Below are 23846 nucleotides of genomic sequence, written 5' to 3'. Positions count from 1 at the left end.
ATTGTGTATTCATGTTGCATTTTCTCAAAGTTATAACTTTAAGTAAGGGTGAGTGGTTGGGTGTGAATCCCCAAAAGTAGCCCTTTTTTCCACCTCACTCCAAGGTGTTGGGATTTTTCGGTGAAGGGTAGGGTTAGCTCCTCTCAGCAGGAAAAGACTGTCAGTAAACAATACGAGAAATTGGTGCGATCCATAAACAAATGTGCAATGGTCGGTCTTGATCCACCGTTTCGGCAAAAAAAACCTCTGAGTACCGTGTATTTGTGTTGGTACACAAACTGGGAAATCAGCAGTACGTTTACCTTGTATTCAGGAACATAACATTTTGCATATAGAGAATCTAATGTATCTTCAAGTTTCATTTACAGAGTACAATTTATAAAAGAGGAAAACAAATCATCGAGTCTGTGTACAACTAGTTACAACATCACACAATTATTTGCTGGAAACTTCTAAGAAGAACCACCGTTTTGCAGGTACTATTTCGTAACCATGTTTGAAAAAACGTACAACGGTAAAGCTCACGAAAGCCTTTCTAGTGAAAGTTATCTTAGACTTAACCTTAAGATAGTATTAACTCGATTATTCACTTTTCTCTTCATCCTTGATAAAATTGATGCTTTGAGATATTATATTTTCATATATATAAATAAAGTTTTGTTTTTGAATGCTACATGAATGCATCGCGGATTTCCCAGATCGCGTACTACACACTTGGTCTTTGTCGAAATTGGGTTTGACATAAAAACATGGCGAATCAAGAGGCCATTCCTCGTCATGAAGTAGTAGAACTCATGTTTGCCCGGACAAGGTTTCTAGAGAGAGGAATCTGTGGCCATTTAAATGCTGCCCCTGCGACTCTTACATAAGAATGAAGATGGATGAATATTTTCTTAGTCAAATAAGTCATTAGACGTTCACTTGGATTCCTCTGTAGCTAAATTCTGTCCGTCGCTACTCCAGCCTTTTTTTTTTTTTCGTGTGGTGGGAATCTTCCTGCCTTAGTCAGGACGTCTGGTTTAATAACGCTCAGTTCTGGTCCGTCCAAATCTGCCTCTCAGCTGATCCGTGGCGAGTCTCAGATGTGGTTTCTCTTTGCTCAGAGGCTCTGGTCAGCAGAGTCACCGACACTTTGATTGTTTCTGGAGCAAACTTCCAGGCATTAGGAGCAATCATGGAAGAACAACTCCTGGGAGGAGGATTTAAGGGGCAGAAAAGGTTGATTGCATTTTTTCATTTGACATTTTCTCTTGAAGCGGCGGGTGAATCATCCATCAAAACCTGGCTTCGGTTTTAAAGGCCTCCTTGCTTATGTGTGTGTGTGTGAATGAAAACGTTGTTCATGTGACTCTCCTGCTGCTGGTCCTGGTCCTCAGCTGCCCCCCTTTTCCTCGCTCTCCTCTCCTTGACGTCCGCTGGGGTTGGTTGGAGGAACATTTGTGGGCGTGACGGTGCTTGGAGAGAGCGCATGCGAACTGAGGCCTGAAGGGGGAAAGACTTTCAACGCAGATCTAAGCCAGCTGCTTACGATTCAAACCTCACTGCAGGAGGAGAGCGGCGTGAGTGAGCGACACACACATGCAGCCATGACACTTCTACAAACAAACCCCAAGAAAGAAGCCATTTTTGCATTTGCTACTGATTAGGGTTTGACCCCTTGGACCCACTGAAAGGAGACCGTTCACACGAGCTGACCCCTGAGGTTCAGCAGTCTGTGTGGAGGAGGGGAGGAGGAGGATTCGTGGGAGGCCGGCGACGGGGCCCCTGAACTCCTGAAGAAGGAGTGGAAGAAGCAGTCCCCGGGAAGCCTGTGAAACGGCAGGATATGGCTACCGGACAAATCACAACTCTCCCCGCGACACCTGAGGACGGCAGCAGCGGAGGTTTGCCCGGAGCCTTCAAGGACCCCAAAAGACTGTACTGTAAGAACGGAGGCTTCTTCTTGAGGATCCGGTCGGACGGGGGAGTGGATGGAATACGAGAGAAGAGCGATCCTCACAGTGAGTCCTCCTTTTTTTTTCTTACTCCTGTGCACAAGTTTCCTCCTAATCTTAAAAGATGCAAAAGGTTTTTAAAGGTTCACAACCTTGCTCTGGCTCGCACTGGTCAGTCACTATCAACAGGGAACACTCTCGGTCTTGTGTTGTGTCGTCCAGACAACTGCTCCTGTGTAGCAGCCGTGTGTGTCTGTGGTTACATCAGTAAATACGCAGGGAGGAGGGCATGAATAAATGGAAAAGTCCGTCTGGAGATCCGCTCTGACATTTCAGAGTAGGTGCAACCCAAACATCCGACTCGGACCGAAGCTATTTAGAGGAGAATCTAATTAAACGACAATGTCTACAGTCGAGGTGCGACTGTGGTTTAATACTGATCCGGAACACAAGGTCGAGCAAATCCTTTTATCTGTGAAGAATTGGATCCAAATGTACAGATATTATTGTTAACGCACCATGTGGAGTCATGTACGGACCCTTGACTCTAGACATGTGGCCCTTTTCATTTAAATAGAAATGGGAAAATAATTTCAAGTTCTAAAAAGTTGACATTTAACTAACTAGATTAAGCTGTTATAATGACAGTACATATGTAATACCGTGAGATTATTAATAAAAAATATAGATATACTGTATATATATATATTTTCAATAGATTCACTTTGAGGGTGAAGTTTTTGCTAATTTATTTATTTAATAACACAAGGTTACAAAACCAAAAACTCTACTTAATGTTTAATCTTATATGTTAATCTTCTGTATTTGTTCCATATGTAATTTTTGACGATTGATTACTTCATTGAGGAGATTAAAAATGGAATCTACAGTATAAACTATTAGTCCATTAATGGCAGGTATTTCCATTTAAATATATATTTAATTTTTTTCACGTGTCTTTTTTTTTAAAGTGGTGTTTTTGCGGTATTTTCTATCCACTCATTATAAAAGTATCCATCTATGACTTCTTCTCATGTGAGTTCACGTGAGGACAGCGACAAGACTTTACCGAAACCTCCTCCAGCTCCTCACCAAGGTGTTCAACTGAGAGACCTTTATATCTCGGGGCGCCCTCGTCCCGTGGCCTCCTCCCAGTCGAACAATGAACATCACAACAGAAGCCAGCTCAACTGTGTTCTCTTCAAAGAGCAGTGGTTCTCCTCAGAGTTTCTCCTGGATGACTGGGCAACAATAACACTCGAAGAATAAAAGTTTTTTTAATTAGACAACCAGTTGAGAGGCTCATATCTTGAGCTCTCGTTTGCGACGTCGCCAGGTATGTGACACCAGGATTAGAGATTCATTCGTGACGTTCAACAGTTACTTTGCCAAGAACTTTGTGGATTCCTTTCTACTTCTAGTTTGAAAATCTGTGGAGACAAAATAGGAGAGCGTCAACAGGTCTCGTGGCTACAACAGACCATTTTCTTAACAGATTTCAAAATGTCAAAGTTGTTTTGAAGTGTCTGTTTGCTAATCAAATATTTATTTTGATATTTGTATCAACTCTTTGTACTTATGAAATTACAGGTCCTGAAGCTTCATCAGGGTTTATGAGGCACTAACATGATGTTCCTGGTGTAGTCACGATGCAGTTTTCCAAAAAGCACTTTTGCCAGTAGCTTCTCTAATAAAGAAGTTTTAATGTGATGACCTTTGTTTTCATGTAACCCCCCCAAACATGAAGATCATCCTCAAAGAAAAATGTTTGAACGACGACAATTTTGAAATCACAAATTCTACATAAACCTTTATCTTCACAACTATTCTTGTTCAGTCACAAAACTGACTGACATTTATATCGCAGGAAGAACTAGCAAATTGTGTATGGGGTCTTCAGTTAGTGGAGAGTCAAAATGGTGGACCACATCATTTTGATATTTTGTTTTTGAAAAAAAAAAAAACTAAAAAGATTCGAAGGATATGACCAGAGCCATCGAGATAAGCTGTCAGCTCACTGAGTTTCTCTTTGTTTCTTCTCATCTCTTCTTTCCGCTCTACATACCACAGTGATGTTTTGGCTGTAATTGGTTAAACATCTGCAAACTTGTGGCCAGAGTTCAACTAGACTGTAGCGACAAACACACTGAAGCCGTGGCCCTACCGCGTCCTTTCCTGGTTAGTAGTGCGAGAGTTAAAAGAACCTCCAAGTTGACTTTCCATGGAAATTTAGTTACTTCCATGTGAACGCACCTTAACATGATAATTCACCCAAAACACAAATATCATTAATTTTATACACACCCTCATGGTGACTAAGGGTTGGGATTTTTTCAGAGAAATGCGTTGTTTTTTAGAGTAATAGGGTAAAAATGTGTGTCCATTTTAATGTAGCAACCGTTGTTCTATTACATTTGTAAGTAAGGAATTTGTATTTATATAGCGCTTTTCCAGACCAGGGTCACAAAGCGCTTAAACAATCAAAACAATATTCAATAATTATTTATTTAATTTGTCTTTATCTTTGTCCAAAAAGACATTTAAAAACATCCAAATAATTCCATACTTCTCGTCTGTAAAGTCCATCTTGTATTGAAGCCTCGACATTAGAAATTGTTTCTATAAAACGTTAAGCTTGTTTTTAGCAGTGATCCCAGGCCATCAGTGTAAACACATGTCATGTGTTTCAATGAAGAGACACTTGAAGCCGGAGCAAAGACACCGGGAGCTTCTACAGACTTGTATTCATTATTTCTGGGACAATTCCTCATGCCTTGGCTTCAATACAAGATGGACGTTACAGACGAGCAGTACGAAGGTATTCGGATGTCTTTTAAGTGTCTTTTTGGACGAAGATGAAGATGAAAAAAGTTAGATCCAGTAGCTACATTAGCATGGACATACATTTTTGTCCATGAGTAAAAAAAGGAACGGTTTAATCCAGAAACTATTCCAACCCTGGAATGAAAATGAGTGGTGGATTTTTTTTGAACTATCACTTTGGATTATTACATCAGCTTCTCTGTTCTATGTCAACATGGACTTAAAAAGTACCGAAGATAAAAATTCCGAGAACTAAAATAGTTCCTGAGAAGGTTCCTCGGAATTAAAAAGGTTCCTACAGTGGCATTTTATTCCCGGCTTCACCGTGGGGGGAGGTTAGATTCCTGGGAAGTGTTTTTATTCTTTGGTAATTTCCCATCAGAGGTTATGATAGCAAGACCTCCTTCCCAAAATCCTTAGTCACACTGACTCCCCTCGTTCCTCAGAACCGTTTTCCTCGTCTCATGTTTCTCTTGTATCGCTATCTCTGACATTCCAACAGAAGATCCGGAAGTCGTCCCTTCGCTCGGTCTCATGCAACACAAGGAAGCAGATGAACGATGAGATCAGCATTAATGTACCAAGAACCACACGGTCCTGGTCAATGATCTGCTGGCCCTGCTCAGGAGACTCCTGGCTCACCCTTCGATGGGAGTCAGGAGCTGCGTGACCAAACCGCCGCCTCATCAATGCTGCTTTTGTTCAAGGCCACAAAAGAACCCGCCAAGTCTGTGGGCTCACCTGCCAGCTCGGTTCTGGAGTCTTGAGCGGTCGCAACCCGATACAATCGAGGTTCCGGTCGTTAACGTCGCCGCAAACGATCCTGCGTGGGTCGCAACGATCCCGGCGAGGAGCTCCGGAGAACGCCGGAGAGGAAGCCCTTTACTTGATGGTTGTTGGTTCGCATGTTCCTCCTTTGATCCGGCAGCCCTGACTTAACTACCCACAGATGTCTCAATCTCAAGTCCTGATTCCCGAACGTAGCTGCGGGGCCTCGTGTCTCTGCTGTTGATTTGCTGCTTCCATTGGACATTGGAGGTTTCTTTAACCATTGTGAGGGAAGATCTCGACTTTAAGACTTCCAACCATGAAAGTCTGGGTCTCTTTAAACAGGTTTCTAACCCAAAAACCTTACCTTGGATTAACTATAGAGAATGGATGTTTTTGGCCAACTTTTTTTGGCCTTTTATTGGACTAGAACTTAAAGGTATTTTGGTTGCTTACCCGGGGATCCCTCAGATGGATGGTCCGGTTAGAAGTGGGATTAAGTTTTTTGGTCGTCATCTTGGGTACTTGAGGAAAAGCGGGAACTAGTTAAAAAGTCATGTGCTGTGTCTCAAATCGCATACTTCTCTTAGTATACTAGAAGTTAGTATGCATCAGTATAGTGTACATACTAACTAGTACGCAAATTCTCAACAGATAGTATGAATCGATTCAAACACTGCTGCTACGCACTAACAGGAAATGACGCGACAGCTTCTTCTTCTACTACTATTTAACGATGTTTCAACCAGCTGTTGGAAAACTATCGACACCTGCTGGCAGCACGTTTTGCAAGTTTGGAAGAAGAAATAAAGAAAAAATATGAGAAACAAAATATTTGTGAGATATTTACGCCGTTATCAGCACCGAATACGTGTCATCCTTCTACTTTTGGCTGAAAATGCACCTGAAAGTATATGAATATATATGCATTTATATATGACGTAACTTCCGTTTACAATGTCAATGTCACTAAGATGGTGGCCGTTTAGGGTAAAGCCATTGCTGTGTCTCAAATCGCATACTACTCTTAGTATGCTAGAAGTGAGTATGCATCAGGATAGTGTACTTACTAACTAGTACGCAAATCCTCCACAGATAGTATGTCTCAAATCAAACACTGCTGCTACACACTAACCGGAGATCACATGACAGCTTCTTCTTCTACTTCTATTTAACGATGTTTCAACCAGCTGTTTGAACGCTATCGCCACCTGCTGCCAGCACGTTTTGCAACTTTGGAAAAAGAAATAAAGAAAAAATATGAGAATCGAAATATTCGCGAGATATTTAAGCTGGTATCAGCAGCAAAGACGTGTTTATCCTCCTACTGCTGCAGAAAATGCACCTGTAAGTATATGCATCTATATGCATTTATATACTGTATATGACGTAACTTCGAGGAAGGAAAGATGATGCATATTTCATATATTTTAAAATTGAAAATAAAATGCATCACTTGCAATATAGTGCATTTATGCCATACAATAAGTTGTGTAATACTTAACATTACATACATTCCTGTTTAAAATGTGAAAGCACTTTTTTTAAAATATAAATAAAAGTAAGGAATAGACAAAAAGATCTTTTTCAAGTTAAATGTAAAGTTGAACTAGTAACAATAAAATTACAATATGGCCTAAAAAATATGTATTATCATTTTACCTCATTAATGTCGCATAGATGGAGTCAGAGGGCCACATTTGGCCCCCAGGATACACTTTGCCCGGGTCTCCACTGGAGCCTTGGAATCTCAGCTTCCTCCACTAAGAGAAAGGGATGAAATTTGGAGTTTGGAAATCTCAGAGGGAGCGAGAAACCCTTGAGCACCAGATATGATAATGATGAATCACTCATATGGTCAGATTTATAAATAAAAGTTTTCAGGAGAAACTTATAGATGCCTTCAGACGCCCCACCATGTGAGTCTACATGAAGAACAGACGGATGAGAAGCTCCTGTAGTTGCGGGTTTTTCCTCCCACTGCCCAGAACGTCTCATGCACCGGAGACTCTTAATTTGTCTCGTGTGTGGTCTGAGGTCGACTCTGACACCAGACGAACCACGACATCCTAAAGAGATTTTCACAGACATTCTTCACAAAGTTTTCAACATCTAAAAATGGTGATAAAAACTGTACTTTTGATAAAGTTAAACCTTTCTTTTTTAATTATGTTTATTTCAATGTTTTTATTTAAAGGCATTTGGTTAGTTCTGTCTTCTGGCTCAGCTCTTTTTCTCACAACATAATCTCCAGACAGGCAGAAACCTTGGGAGAACCAGACTCTGTTCGGGTGAATTAAAGGAAATAACTCAATAAGGCTTAAAGGCATTTGGTTAGTTCTGTCTTCTGGCTCAGCTCTTTTCCTCACAACATAATCTCCAGACAGGCAGAAACCTTGGGAGAACCAGACTCTGTTCGGGTGAGTTAAAGGAAATAACTCAATAAGGCTTAAAGGCATTTGGTTAGTTCTGTCTTCTGGCTCAGCTCTTTTCCTCACAACATGATCTCCAGACAGGCAGAAACCTTGGGAGAACCAGACTCTGTTCGGGTGAATTAACGGAAATAACTCAATAAGGCTTAAAGGCATTTGTTTAGTTCTGTCTTCTGGCTCAGCTCTTTTCCTCACAACATGATCTCCAGACAGGCAGAAACCTTGGGAGAACCAGACTCTGTTCGGGTGAATTAAAGGAAATAACTCAATAAGGCAGCAGGACCTTTAATAGTTCTACCTCTAATGTTGGGTGGAGCAGATGTGTTCTGATGAATGGTTGATCTCAGTGACAACAAGAGGTCCAGTGTGGAGTCGAGGACCAGAACCAAGACCTCTTGAGCTCTCACAGAGCTCCTTTTACACCCGACCTGTAAACAACCTGTTGACCGAACATTGGAACTACTTTGTCCACCGACACTTTAAGTTTTGTTTCTCCTCAGTAAAGCTGCAGCTCCAGGCCACGTCGGTGGGGGAGGTCGTCATCAAGGGCGTCGGCGCCAACCGCTACCTGGCCATGAACCGGGACGGTCGGCTGTTCGGAGCGGTGAGTCCGACCATCTCACCCCCTCTCAGTAAACTCATCGTGTTTTTGTTTTTTTTTTTCTTCCCAGAGGCGAGCGACGGACGAGTGCTACTTCCTGGAGCGGCTGGAGAGCAACAACTACAACACCTACTCCTCCAGGAAGTACCCCCACATGTACGTGGCGCTGAAGCGGACCGGCCAGTACAAGTCCGGGAGCAAAACCGGGCCGGGCCAGAAGGCCATTCTCTTCCTCCCCATGTCGGCCAAGCACTGAAGCGCCGGACGGCGGCGGTTAAGCGAGAGCATAACACCAGGTTTATTTCTGCTCTTAAGTGACACTCGTGAGTTTAGAAGAAGTTTATTCAAGTAACCAACAGACCTGCTGAGCTTCGAAGGCACCGAATGATTCAAGACTCATGTGAGCGTGAGGTTCTCTGGATCACAGTTGTCCTCACAACAATGAAGGCAGAAATACAGAAGTTCAATTTACAGTTTAATTTCAATAATGGCGACTGCAGGGCTCTCTAGTTTTTTGTTTTTTTTTAACGGGGGGGGGATTGTAACAATTCAAATTTTGAAAAAAGTCATCAACCAATAACATGTACTATTCTGGATTTTTTTTGGGAGGGAATTGTCAGCAAATATTTTCAAATTTAAGATAATATTTGTGATAATTACTCGTTTTCTACGTTTTCAAAAAACTTGACGGTGAATTTTAACAGACTCTCCAGGAGCTAAAATCTTGTGGTTTCCTGTACCTTCAGAAAATGTGCTGTAATTACTGCTGCTGCCTCAAGGGGGCGCTACTAAGAATGGCCGACCAATAGGAAAGGTTTTAGGGAGAAAAAAAACATTTTAAGTGCTTAAACTAGACAGAAGCTAATGTTATTTTTATTCTTATTTTTTAGTAATGGTGCGGATAGTGATGACCCAAAGGTGAAAATTGTATTTGTGTAAAAAGAAATAGTGTGTAAAATCTGAGACGCGCTTGAGAGCCCTGCAACCGTCATAAAGATCCTTCATGTGGCTACAGCTAATGCTAACTACAAAATTATCAAATTACCAAATGTTCGACAACAAATTATCGTATATTTATTACACTTTTAAAAAGTAATTTCTTTGGTTAACAAATTGGCATGTTTGTTAAATTGAATCACTAATAACAGAATTTATAAATGGATCTGTGAAATATGAGAGCTAGCTGTTAGCCGTTAGCATCATTAGCATCTCTTAACTCTCAGAGCTTGTTTTTCAAGGGTTAAAAAAAAAAATCACAGCATCCATTTTTTTTAAATCTGTTCCGGTGCGAAAAAAAAGTCTCGCAGAGTCATCGCTTGTTCCTGCGTCGGCGTGATTTTCAGTCGTAAATAAATAAATATTCGTCAGCCGGCTAGCTAGCTAGCTAGGGCGCGGCGGCGGGGGGAGGAACCTTCCTGTGGTAGAGCTGGTAGAACATCCCGGAGTAGACGGCCGGGAGCTCCTCCATGTCCAGGTCCACGCGGTGGAAGCCTCGCTCCAGCCCGTGCAGCAGGACCCGGGCCACGCGGGCGGTGATGGGCGTGGTGCGCTCTGTGCGGGCGAGCTCGCGCAGGTCCAGCCACTCGCAGCGCAGACACTCCTGCGTGCAGAAGTCTATGGCGTAGCTGAGCGGCTGCAGGCGACAGATGATGTACATGTCCGACATCCCGAAGGCTCCCGGGTGGTCGTGCTGCTGCCGGAGGCTCAGCAGGGACCGGAACTCGGAGCGGACCCCGGTCTCCTCCAGGACCTCGCGCACCGCCGTGTCGCCTGGAGACAAGAACTTTATTGCAGGACGGAAAGTGTTTCATTGTATTTGTTTTAAGCTGCTGCTTTTTTTGTGATGATGATGATGATGATGATGATGAAGCTGCTCTTGGTCGTGAAAAAAAAGCTGCTTTTTCCTCTTTGTTAGCGTCGTTTTAATGTTAAATAAAAAATATAATGTTCTACTTAAACTCACCGATGTTTTCTCCTGGATCTGACAAACCACCCGGAAACTTCCAGGCGTTTTTTGTCTGGAAAAAAACAAACAAGCTTCAGTTAACCATGAATCAATCAAACCTTTATTGTGACTCATGGGTTTTTGAGTCAGAAAATGTGAGTACAAAGGCAGGATTGAGTCTCTCTGGGTGCTGACCAGGTTTAACTTACACCACAATCAAAAATCTTGTCTTGTGACTCAGACAGATGCCAATGATTCTTTTAATCAGATCAGTGACTCGCTAAGAGTGACTCAACACCTAAATGAATCTTTCACAGGTGAGTCTCTCACACACAGATAGCATCTTTGACCTGAAGCATGAGTCATTGACTCATGGATCCTAATGAGAGTTGTTGAACAAATTCTTCCAGGCATGAGTCTCTCGGATTCTCGGCCAGGTTTAACCTTCTTTACAATAAAGGAGCACTTACACGGCAAAATAAAAATGTTGTCTTCTGACACAGACTCATTTAAATGAGTCACTAATCACATTACATTAGAGTCACTCAACACCTTAATGAATCTTTCACAGGTGAGTCTCTCTGGATGCTGACCAGGTTTAACTTCCTCCAAAATCAAAAATCTTGTCTTGTGACTCAGACAGATGCCAATGATTCTTTTAATCAGATCAGTGACTCGCTAAGAGTGACTCAACACCTAAATGAATCTTTCACAGGTGAGTCTCTCTGGGTGCTGACCAGGTTTAACTTTCCCAACACACAAATAGCATCGTTGACCTGAAGCATGAGTCATTCACTCGTGGATCCTAATGAGAGTCGTTGAACAAATTCTTCCAGGTATGAGTCTCTCAGAGCTTTGGCCAGGTTTAACCTTCTTTACAATAAAGGAGCACTTACACGGCAAAATAAAAACGTTGCCTTCTGACGCAGACTCATTTAAATGAGTCACTAATCACATTACACCAAGAGTGACACAACAACTTAATGAATCTTTCACAGGTGAGTCTCTCTGGATGCTGACCAGGTTTAACTTCTTCCACAAGTGCACCAACACAATAAAAGCGTGATCCTGACGGACTCTTATTCTGAAATAGAAGAAGTGATGTCATGGTCACAAGTCAAGTCACATGGTCTCTACCTGGGGATTTGTAGAGCGATGACTCATGGGTTAATTTAAAGAAACCACGCTGTTTTCTTCAGTCACATGACATCGTACCTTATTTCTGTCTTGAACGACCAGAACTTTCCCGTTTGACTCGTCCACGACGGCACCTGTGGAGGATTCGAACATGGTGAAGACAAATGATCCGGATCTTTAGGACACATCAACCTCAGTTGTTTTTTTTTATTCTTAGAGTCACAACTGGCGTGTTTCCATTCCTACCATAACATAATGACCCCTTAAAATATTGATACAATCAAACATCGCAATGTTTTTTTCACAATAGCGTATTGAACAGCTTTGTATAAATATTTTGTTCCTTATTATTGTTTTAGGCTTTAAAATATTTTTATTGAAGTAATGTTATGGTTTATATTTTTTATAAATAAAATAGTATTCAGAGTTTTCCTTTTCTGTGTTGCAATTCAACTTTCCGCCACTGGAACATTATCTCCTCCTCCGCAGCTAAAAGGTACAACGAAATACTGTGTGATGACTGAGGATGAGAGGATACAGTCGACTACAGCAGCTTTTAAATCTGATGTTTGGACATCTTTTGGTTTCAAATCATGCAAAATTGTATGCCTTAGTTTTTAAAACAAACAATACATCCTTGTTACAACAGTATTGAAATATATCGTTAAAAACTTCATCGTAATACGCATCGTATCGCCAGATTCTTACAATACACAGAACTAAAAGACAGGAAAGATCCCATTGAAGCTACTGATTAGGCAGGTGGTCATAATGTTGTGGCTCGTCTTTCCAGACACGACATGTTTGAAGGGCTTTTGAAACGGAAATTCCACAGATTAAGCTGCTTGAGATTCTGATGGGAGTTCTGTTGATACTCAGAGATGTGTTCCCGAAAGTGCGCGCCCTGCTGGATGGTTACAGAACTACAACAACAGTTTGTTTTCTGACTGAATTCCTCTGTTTTATCGCCTTCATCTGTCGCTGAAGTAGATCAGGATTAACTTTATTAACCTTATAATCAACCATTAATCAAAGTAACACAACGTTGTGTTTGTACATCTGTGTGTGCGAGGCGTCGTACCTGCGACCCCGATCTGGTGCGTGGCGAACCTCGGCAGCCGACTCTCGCCGCCGCCCATCCACAGCGACATGACGGCGAGGTCGTCGCGGGCGTGATGGAAGGTGAAGCCGTGAGCGAAGGCGGCGGCGGCGCAGCGGCTCAGAGCGACGGGGACGTGGAGCCAGACGGCGACGCGACCTTCTGACCTCCAGCGGGCCAGAGAGTCTGCAGGCCGGACAAACCACCAGTGATTTTTATTTATAAATGAATGTCAATTATCAACTACATCTTTAGGATTGTGTTCGTTGTTGAACCGACCTTTAACCTTTGATTCAATCATTGATTATGTTACATGGAGTCAGTGTATATCGGCCCGGGGCCCACAATTCAAGTGTCTTTTTATTTTGTAAAAAGTATTAAAGAGTTATATTAAATACAATAACATTTTATTTAAGCATGTTTAGCTTGATTTTATACTTTTTACTCCTTTATTTTTGCTCGGTGGCCCCTCACAAAAGTTACCGTGTAAAATGTGGCCCCTGAGAAAATTGAACTGCCATCCAATGATGTTTATCCATTAATGATTGTACTTAAAAATAGTAAAAATACATTTTCAACAGTGAAACAAAAAAACAATGCAGCAATTGACATTTAATAATATTCAAATAAATAATAAAATATGTATAAATCTAACAAAAGTATGTGTGTTTCAGTAAAAGGTATGATACGTTTTGTGCGCACAAATATATATTTATTAGTGAAATAATAATGGTAAAATAGTCAAATAAGGCAAAAATAATCCCCATAAATTGAACAAATATATATTGATATATAGTACACAATGGACAATTGGTAAATTAATACATTTAAAAAAGTATAAAGAAAATTAATCAGCGTGTATATTATGTACTTTAAGTAAAAATAAAAACCCAAACAAATGTATTTTCTTGTTATTGTTATTTGTAAAGCTTTCAAAAAACGTATGAAATCAGCGAATAATAAATATAAAGTAAATATAAAATCAATCTTTCACGAGCGAACTTTAAATACGACCCCAAAACAACATCTGTGTGACGTCACTGTTGTAGTAGAAGCTCAACGCCAAAAAATCTGCTCCACGAACCTTTCAACAAGCCGCTGAAGGAACTTTCGCTCACGTCTGCCGGTAAACCGGTGTCAGCCAGCTTGACGGTCACTCCTCCGAACCGGTCCACGGTCCCGGCGAGACCACTGACCCCTGCAGCCCGGTGCAGCTGGAACCGACCCGCGGAGCTACGGAAGCCTCGAGACACAGCGAGCCCGGGACACGTCGAGCAGAAGCTCCTGCGGATCCGCGAGAGAAGCTTCGAACTTCTGTTGACTGTCGCCATAGCGACGGAACCGTTATACGAAGAGGTTCGGTTCTGGACCGGTGTGGACCCGCGGCGGCGTTGTGTAAATGACCTCCCTCGAGTTGCGTCATTACCGTAATACTCCAGCTATGGCGCACGTAGAAATTTTCGTTACAAACGTGACAGCTTTGAGTTTAGAAGATTATTTTATTTTTATATTGTTATTGCTTTGTGGCTTATACTATACTCGCAATTGTTGTAGATTTTAAAATACCACCATATATATATACCATCACCTTTCACTTATATAACACAACTATTCTATTTATTAATATTTATTATAACGTGATTAAATTGTTCTCTTGTTTATCATCAAACAATATAGTATTTTAAATAATCATCTACAAACATGCTTTACTAATTTAAAAATATGTTTCTTGTTTCATTAAAAAACTCAGAATAAGGGTATATTGGGACAATATTGTCATTACAATGTAACTTTTTTTTTTTTTTAGACCAGGTGTCACAAACTCGTGGTTTATACTCAAAATACTGTATTGATATTCAACAGAACTGTATATATTTATACATACATTTTATTCAATTATTAAAGTTATATATTGCTCTTTAAAATCATATTCAATAATAAAAATAGTTTGTTATGTTGTTTGTAAAGGTTTAAGAAAAAGTATGAAATCGATGATTTATCAAATAGTCAATATAAAAACAGATGTCCATAGTGGACTGTAAATATTGTATGAACCCCAACAATATTGACATGACGTAACTATTGTAGTAGAAGCTCAAACACAAGTGGCAGTAGGGGCCACCAGAGGTCAGATGCTTTGGAGACTGGGCCACAGGCTTGAGGGTCTTTCTGCAGTTTTTTCCGTCGTTAAATTGTATTTATATTTTGTTGTCTAATGTTTTTTTTACTTTTACTTTATATTTCGACATCTTTTGACTTACTTTATGTATTTATGTGTATTTTATTCTCGTGCTAGCATCAACTTATTATTTTAATTTCATTGTTAAAACAACTTTTTACCATGGACAACCAGCTTTGTTTATTTATTTGTACTTAAACATGTTGTTTTTTGTAATTTCAGGTCAAGAACCATCATTTTTTTGATAGTTTAATAGTAATATTTCAACATTTTCTCTTTCCCATCTAGCTACATGCAAAAATGTTCTTTTTTTTTATATGTAGCTTTGACATAACAAAGTATTTTTGTTGCTTTATATTGGACAATTTAAAGTGTTGATAAAATGTAAATATTTTTCTGTATTCATTTGAGTAGGAAATAATAATTCTTAATTGTGTAGTTACGTTAATATATAAATAAAAATGTTGAGCATTGACAGTATTTATCTCGATTAAATACGGTAGAAAAGACAAGTAGAGCAGAAATAACTATGACTGCAAACATTTAATAACTGTCCGACAATATTGACGTCATCACTGTGAAGTATTACAAATTTAAATGAGCAAAACAAAAATGAATGTAGTTGTATTTGCTCTGCTCACTAACCTCTGCAGTTACGGTAAAGTAGGCGTGTCCTAAACCTCAACCCGGAAGCATTACAGACCCGTGTGTTTACACATGTCGGCGTCTTCACGTGTGAGTGAAAGTTAGATGATTTAAAAATGTCTTCCAAGAAGAACAAGAACAAGGCCAAGCGAGAGAGCGATGCAGAAGGTTCGGTTGGACCCAGTGAAGGTTCAAACGACTCCAGTATCCTGCAGGGTCCAGAGAGAAGAAGCAACAACTTGTTCACAGTCTTGGACTTCATTGAAAAAGGTTCTGAATAAAAACAAATAAAAAAAGCTTGATTTAAAGAATGTTATTTGAGTTTATGTGTTTTTATGTTCGCAGCTGAGGATAAAACTCCCAGGAGCTGCAGGTCTACTCTCTGTCAGCTCGGTCTCAACTCCTTGAAGTTGGCCGGGGTTTGCATCGGAAGACCGGTTCTGCTGACCAGCAGGTCCGGGAGACAGGAGGTCAGAACCAGATCCTGAGTTTCACCGCCTTCATCTCTTCTATCCTTCAGTGATCATGTTCATCTGCTCCTTCAGCATCTTTCTCGCTCTTCCTTCTTCTTCTCAATCTCCTGTCAACCTTCATAAAACATGTTAAAATATTATATTTCATAAAACACTGACTCACTGTGTGAGTAAAGAAATAACAACTATTCTAGGTTTTCTAATGGGTTACTTGGTGCTACTTGAGCCCACCAACTTGGTCTGATTGTAGAAGGGTTTTACTTGGAAGAACAAGTACACCTACGTGTTCCAAAAAGAATGATGGGTTACCGCGGGAAAAAAAGAGGTTCAAAGGGCATTTAATTCGTGGATCTATAAATAAATCCTAAATTGGCCTTAAAATGTCTCAAATAACATTTCTTAAACATTATTTAAAAATTACTAACACATAAATAATGTTATTTTGTTTCCAAAACTGTATTTAACTAATATTTTTTTATTCATCTTCAATTTAAGACTCTACAGCCCTCTTTCTTATTTTCTATTTGTACTTTTTTTGGGGGATTTTTTTTTGTTGAAAATACAGTGTTTTTATATCATATTAATACATGACATGTATTTAAAAGGTAATGTTACACATTTAGTGTTACTTGTATAGCATTTTATGTAGTAAGAAAATAAACAAAATGTGTTTCTTAGAAAAAAATGAATAAAAAATTATACAATATGTAATCAAATTACAGCTAAATTCCATTTTATTTGAATTTTATTTTAAGTTGCCCCATCATATCAAGCTCCTTTAATTTGTCCCTTCAGTGTCCTGAAAATTAATGTTTATTTTATGGTAAAACAAACATTTGGCTTAAATTATCCCTGAACTTCAATCAATGTTCTTTTTTTTATTAAGTTGGTGAATGTTAATTCAATTCAAACGGTATTAAAAATGTATATTTTCCAAGTCTGCAACTTAATTTGACTTATAAATCCCCCTCCCCCTCTCTGTGTGGCAGGTGTGCCTGGGATGGCCCGTGGCCCAGTTTCCGGGCGGGAAAGTCGGGCTCCCGAAAAATATTCAAGCGAGTCTTAAGGTAAAGTCTGGAGACGAAGTGACTCTTCAGCCGATTACTGGAGCCGTGCTCCAGGCTGCAGAGGTGGCTCTGTCCACCAGGTGAGTTCCTCACATTTAAATCTATTATTTGACAGCTTGCTTTTTAATTTATAAACGGCGATAAAGAATCAATTCAAATCAATTTAAAAAGTAGTTATTATTGTTTCTTTTTCATCCTATACACATCCGAACATAAAAACCCGGTCGTAAACAAATGCTCCCATCTAGTGGTAGATCTGTGTAACTGCAGCAACTGTTTCTCAGGTCCAATACTTTTCAATAAAATGCTTTTATTTGTTTTAAAAACAGTGAAATAATGTCATAATATAAAGCATATCTATATAAATATATATTGATATTTATTTATTTATTCAACTTTGCAGGAAGGAGAAATGATGTGCAATTTAAAAATAAATTCATATAGTGTTCATCGTATTGTACTTATGTTTTCTGCTGATTGATATATTTATTATTATTTTATATTTTGTATTTTACGTTGTTATGTTGTTTTATTATCCTTTTGTTCTCATCGTATTTTTAGTTTTTTTTATTATTGTATTTATTTTTACTTTTACTAAGTGCACTATACGTCCTTATATACAGTATATGTGTATATATACCATATATATGTACGTTTTTTTTGTTTGTTTGTCTGTTGAAACGACTAACATTTCCACAATGTGGGACGAATAAACGTAAGTCAATCAATCGTATAAATATATGTAAATACTTCAGTTAAGGTAAATCAATTTTTCAAAATGTTTATTAAAAACCTCTATTAAACTCTATATATTGAAAAAATATCCACTTTTATTTAGAAAAAGGAAGTTATTAATAATATATCATTTTTACAAGATAAACAACCTCAATTTAGTGATTTGAACCATTGTGTTATCTCAGTGTCAAGGTTTTATAAAGTTTGTCATGAAGAAATGCTTCCATCTAGTGGTGGATCTATGTAACTGCAGCAAGTCTTTCTTTCTGGTCCAGTGACGAGAAGTTGGACACACCAGAGTTCAAGAACTTCCTGCTACAACTTCGAGGTGAGTCTCGCCGCGACGTGTTCAAGAAACATTTGATCCATAACTTTATAAACCTCAATTCTCACTGATGCTCCCCCTCCAGACGGGGTCGTGGTCCTGCCAGGAAGTCTTCTCTCGCTGTCTTACTACGGACGGTCCTGCAGTCTCCGTGTGGAGTCCGTGACCGGCCAGGACGACGTCTGCGTCCAGATCCCGGACCTCCCGGACCTCCCGCAGGACTCGTCTGTGTTGGACTCGTCTGTGTTGGACTCGACCGCTGACCTGTCCCTGCAGCTGGGCCTCCTCACGGTGGACGACAGCATCTGTCGGACTCGGTCGCCCACGGCCAGCACCCCTCACAGACCCAGCACCCTTCACTCCCTCACCTCCCCCCCCTGCACCCCGACCTCTGCCAACCTCAGCTCCCCAGCTGTGAGTCTGGAGAGCCCCGTCCCCTCAGAAAGACCCCCGGTGATTTTCCCCGGAGCCCGCCTGAACTCCGAGTCCTTCTACTTCCTGTCGTGCAACACCAGGGTCACCATCAACGGGGGAGACCGCCTGAAGGACCCCGAAACAGAAGCGCCGCGAGTCACGTACAGCATGATCGGAGGACTGGGCGGACAGTTGGACACCATCAGGGAGACCATCGAGCTTCCCCTGAAACACCCGGAACTCTTCTCCAGCTACGGTGAGTCGCTGTGACTCAAATCGTCGTTAACGACGAGTGAGTCGTTCATATGCAGGATTTATTTCATTAAGAAAGAATGTTCTCGGCATTTGTTCATTTTTGTGTTGCAATATCACTTCCGGTCGCTAGATGGCAGCATTCATTACGTCCTTAAAAGCTTAAAGAACAATGAGATCCTGCCAATGACTGAGGACGAGAGGATACAGTTGACTCCATGAGCTTTTAAAGCTGATGTTTTGACATATTTTGGTTTCAATACAAATGAAATCATCTACTTCACGAGAGGCTACACTATTTTAATTCTTTTTTAAATGACTATGAACATGCAACGGCATTTGTTCATTTTTTGTTGTTGTTTTCGGTCGCTAGATGGCAGCAATCATTTCGTCTTCCGAACCAAATGTTTTGAAATCCTGCAAGATCCCGGCGATGACTGAGGACGAGAGGATACATTCGCCTCCAGCAGCTTTTAAAGCTGATTTTTGAACATATTTTGGTTTTAAAACAAATGAAAGCAGTAACGACTTCGTCAAGAGTAATGTGGTCTGTAAATACTGCAACACCAGAGTCAAGTACTCGACAATACTACACACATATACTTGTTACTACAGTATTGTAATATATCGTATATATGGTTATATAACTTAGTGTTGCCCCTAAACATAAATGACTCAATATGAATACACCTGAGAGAACATCCTTATCAGCAGGAAGCAGATTGGACTCATGAGTCAGTCAGCAGATCACACTTAGTGAGTTAGACTCATGGGTACCAAACATTTAAGCGAGTCCTGGTTTGAGTTTCTTCAAGTGTGAGACTCATTGATTGAGGTATTTCAACACATTTGTGAATGAAGTGAGTTGAACTCGTGCAATTGCTGAGTCATACACTTCCAAATGAGTCCATGAAAGTTGCTCAACAGGAAGTTGAATAAACTCATAAAGACTATCATGCACAAGGAAGTTCTCATCAAATCATGCAGAGTCACTACCAGGGACTACTGTGGGACTCATGAAAGTTGGACATGTGTGGGACTCATAAAATCACTACAGTAGTGAGTCATGAGATTCCCTCTTGTGGCTCAGTGGATCCTTACACTTTTCAAAGTCTGCGTCATTCTCTGATCCCTCTTCATGTAACAAAGAAAGTGAGTCAGATTGAATCCCAAATCTCTGGGAGAGTCCTACAACATGCTACGACTCTTAAGCTCTTACCAGGAGCGCTTTCTGGAACATCTGAGTCACTCGAGTTGAACCTTCGTGAAAATCTGACTGAGTATGTGTGACAGGAATCCCGCCGCCCAGAGGAGTCCTACTGTACGGACCTCCAGGAACAGGGAAGACCATGATCGGACGAGCCATCGCCAACGAGGTGGGAGCTCACATGATCGTGATCAACGGGCCGGAGGTCGTGAGCAAGTATGTCGGATTTTTCATGAAGCTTTAAAAACAAAACAAAAAACTTTTTCATTATCTTCATGTTTTTCTCCTCAGGTTCTACGGCGAGACGGAAGAGCGACTGAGGCAAATATTCGCTGAAGCTGCTCAGAGGTAAACGCTTGGATAACATCATGCGCCCCCTAGCGGCTCAAAAGCAACATTTCAAACTTGAAGAAAAATAGAATATCTCAAGTTTGTACACAAGTAAAACATTTTTAACTTGATCTGATGTAAAGTAATAAGATATAAATTGTGAGGAACCAGATGGATGATAAAAACAAATATTGAAATGTACTACTGCACAATAGAAAATAAAATGCATTAAACACATTTAAAAAAAATATAAATGCTTTACTTTGTTTAAAAAAAAAAGTTAAGTAATTTCATCTTATACGTTTTCGATAAATATATCCATAAAGAACATCTATTAATGTGTGTAAACTGTGTACAAATATATTTTAGTAAGTATTGTTTTGATTGTTTAAGCACTTTGTGACCCTGGTCTGGAAAAGCGCTATATAAATACAAATTACTTACTTACTTTCATATAGCAAAGAATATTTTACTTTTTTTCCCACTTTATTTTTATTAACATTTATAAATGTCATATATGACCTTTGAACTCCCTCCTGCCCAGATTGAACATCTAGATGAAAAATTAAGAGCATAAAATTTAGGTTTATTTGTTTAAAATGTATCTGTTTACTTCAGAAATGACAATAATAATGATGACGATTAAGAGTAGCTTTCTTAAGATCTAGGTGTGTTTTGACGTCCACGGGAACTTATTAATCAATATATATCTTATTTAAAGGACAAACTACCTTAAAATAATGTTTTTTTAAAAGCCGTTATACTGCTGCGTTAGTGCTCCCCCTGCTGGCCCAAAATTAGCACTGCAGGTTAATGTCTTAATTTTATTTAATTTTAATTTTATTGTTTCCTCAGGACTCCAGCGATCATTTTCATCGACGAGCTGGACGCCTTGTGTCCGAAGCGCGAAGGCGCTCAGAACGAGGTGGAGAAACGAGTCGTGGCGTCGCTGCTGACCTTAATGGACGGAATCGGATCAGTACGTCTGTTTTATATTATTATTATCTAAAATAATGTTTCTGCCTTTTTTTTTAAAATATGTCATGAAAGTCTTGTATATTTTACCTGTTTATTCTACAGCAAAAATCGTAATTTAAATCGAAGTAAAATATTTATTTGTACTTTAATGAAATGCATTAATTCGTTAATAAAAATGTTTAGTTATGTCATGTATAAACTAATTAATTATGTTAGTATGTAAATGCAGTTTGATCTTTTGATGCGTCCTTATTTCACCTTTGACCTCTTCTGCTTTATCTGAACACATAATTAAAAAAAAAAGTTGTATATTTTTTGTAAAAATCACATTCATATTTTTTATAAGCATTTTATTGAATGTATTGAACCTTTTTTTTTTTTTTTTAATCAAACGCATTTGTTTATTAAAATGTTTAATAATGTCATATATAATATAATTAATTCTTTTTTAAAATGCAGTTTTCAATATGTTCATACAAACCTTTCTTTAAGTTTATTTATATATAGGAAAGAATATCCCCTTTTATTCTTATTCGTCATATTTTCTTCATTTGGAACAAAGTCATACTTTTATGCGTCATGTTCTGACCTTTGACATCTCCTACTTATTTTGAACACCTAATTTAAAAAAAAGTTTTGTCTATTTATTTGTTCAGTAATATAATTAATTGTTTTTGAATGAAGTTTTTAATTTTTTTCATAAAAATCTCCATTTACATTTATATATAGGAAAGAAGTTTTTATTGATTTAACTAGATCACCTTCTGTTTATTTAAAAAAGTAAATCATTTTTTAAATAAATAAATGAACTTTTTATATTTATTTGTATTTGTAAAAATCATTATTATAGCTCTGCCAAACACCTATATTTATTGATTTCAAATATACTCTTTAAATGTCATCCAAGGCAGCATTAATAGTTGTAGTTCTGCTCTCCTCCTCCAGGAGGGTCACTCGGGTCAGCTGCTGGTTCTGGGGGCCACCAACAGACCTGACGCTCTGGACCCGGCCTTACGGCGACCCGGGAGGTTCGACAAGGAGCTGGAGGTTTGTCTAGCCAACCCACTATGACATGACGTTCACCTTCAGTGCCAGCAGGTGGCGCTGTGGGAGAGAGTTTTCTAACATGAACCTGATCCTCGTCTGTTTAAACGTCTTCTTCTCACTTGTTTTTGTATCTTCTTGACCTTCATCACGACCTTTACAAGGACACCCCTCTGCACAGGTCGGGGTACCCGGAGCTGCTGAGCGAGCCGACATCCTGCAGAAGCAGCTGCGCTCGGTGCCGTGCGCCGCCACGCCGGAGGAAGTGACGCGGCTCGCCGACCTGGCTCACGGGTACGTGGGCGCCGACCTGGCCGCCGTCTGTAAGGAAGCAGGTGAGTCCAACCACCAGGGGGCGCCAGAGTTAGCGCGTGCTCAAAGACTTCCTGTCGACATGTCGCCTCACTAATTAACTGACCACAGATTCAGGGGCGTCCTCTAATTGAGGGGTTGCAAACAGGAAGTGTGTGTGTGTGTGGGGGGGAGGGAGCGTGAGGGGGGGCACTGGTGAGACCCCAAAACCACAGGAGCATGTTGAAGACGCAAACTAACTTCCAGGTCGTGTAAAACTTGTCAAGACTGAAGATGTGTGTGTGTGTGTCTAAATGTGTGTGTGTGCGAGTGTGTGTCTAAATGTGTGTGTGATTGTGTGTGTGTGTGTGTGTGTGTGTGTGTGTGTGTGTGTGTGTGTGTGTGTGTGTGTGTGTGTGTGTGTGTGTGTGTGTGTGTGTGTGTGTGTGTGTGTGTGTGTGAGACCCCCACCTTCCTCCTGGGTGGTCCGTTATTGCATCTCCAGCTGAGGTTCGGCGGAAACACTCGTCACTGACGACTCACATGTGTGTGTGTGAACGAGGATTCAAGTTGACCTCTGACCTTCCGCTCCCTCTCCTTCATTTTCCTCTCACCCATCCCTCCTTTTCTTCCTTCTCTCCTGGATTTTCTTCTTTTACCTGCTCTTTTCATTCTCCTCTCCTTCTCCTCATTTTTTACCTTTTTTCTTCATCTCTTACTCAATTACTCTTTTCCTTCTCCTTCTTCCTTCAATCCAAGTCTTTCCTTACATTCCTTCTTCCGACTCCTTCCTTTCTTTCCCCATCCTTCTTTTTCTTGCACTATGTCGACCTTCTTTCATTCTTATTCTTCTCCCTCGCTCTTGTTTCTCTACGTAACTTTTGTCATCCTCTCATTCTCTCTCTCTGCTTCTGATATTTCTCCTTTCCTCTTCTTATCATTCTCCTTCCATCTTTTATCATTCTTTTAATCTTTTCTTTTCCTTTTTCACCCTCTTAAATCTCCTCATTCCTGCTCTTTTCTCTTTTTACCTTCCCCTCCTTTTTTTCCCATTTTATAATTATTAATTTAAATTATTAATAATGAATTATATTCTTGTTTTCTCTTTTCTTTTTCAATCTTTCTCTCTTTTTTACTACTTAAATCTTATCTTCTCTCACCGTTGCC

The 23846-nt window shown here is 39.9% G+C and overlaps 3 protein-coding genes across 3 annotated transcripts in view; 2 read left to right on the top strand and 1 right to left on the bottom strand.

Annotated features, from left to right (window-relative positions):
- The first annotated feature begins 1440 nt into the window (after window positions 1-1440).
- Window positions 1441-9654, top strand: fgf2 (fibroblast growth factor 2). The gene is made up of 3 exons (XM_087799577.1): window positions 1441-2000; window positions 8458-8561; window positions 8629-9654. Exons 1-3 carry the CDS (start codon window positions 1826-1828, stop codon window positions 8812-8814), a joined length of 465 nt encoding a protein of 154 aa, XP_087655703.1. The 5' UTR covers window positions 1441-1825; the 3' UTR covers window positions 8815-9654.
- On the bottom strand, window positions 8883-14102 carry nudt6 (nudix (nucleoside diphosphate linked moiety X)-type motif 6). Its single transcript, XM_087799573.1, has 5 exons — window positions 13824-14102; window positions 12722-12925; window positions 11719-11774; window positions 10522-10576; window positions 8883-10328 (listed from the first exon to the last, which is right to left on the bottom strand). The coding sequence occupies exons 1-5, from the start codon at window positions 14068-14070 to the stop codon at window positions 9943-9945; spliced, it is 948 nt and encodes a 315-aa protein (XP_087655699.1). The 5' UTR covers window positions 14071-14102; the 3' UTR covers window positions 8883-9942.
- A 1541-nt stretch (window positions 14103-15643) lies between these two features.
- afg2a (AAA ATPase AFG2A) overlaps window positions 15644-23846 on the top strand; it is an 88617-nt gene continuing 80414 nt past the window's right edge. Inside the window, exons 1-10 of the mRNA XM_087799567.1 lie at window positions 15644-15833; window positions 15909-16033; window positions 17026-17183; window positions 18114-18166; window positions 18249-18833; window positions 20123-20252; window positions 20328-20384; window positions 21222-21345; window positions 22290-22391; window positions 22570-22723. Coding sequence (XP_087655693.1) covers window positions 15680-15833; window positions 15909-16033; window positions 17026-17183; window positions 18114-18166; window positions 18249-18833; window positions 20123-20252; window positions 20328-20384; window positions 21222-21345; window positions 22290-22391; window positions 22570-22723 — 1642 coding nt within the window. The 5' untranslated portion in view covers window positions 15644-15679. The remainder of the gene's footprint in view (window positions 15834-15908; window positions 16034-17025; window positions 17184-18113; window positions 18167-18248; window positions 18834-20122; window positions 20253-20327; window positions 20385-21221; window positions 21346-22289; window positions 22392-22569; window positions 22724-23846) is intronic.

This window comes from Callionymus lyra, chromosome 9 (assembly GCF_982586985.1).
Source record: "Callionymus lyra chromosome 9, fCalLyr1.hap1.1, whole genome shotgun sequence".
Lineage (NCBI taxonomy): Eukaryota > Metazoa > Chordata > Actinopteri > Syngnathiformes > Callionymidae > Callionymus > Callionymus lyra.
This window is presented reverse-complemented; position numbering and strand designations above follow the sequence as displayed.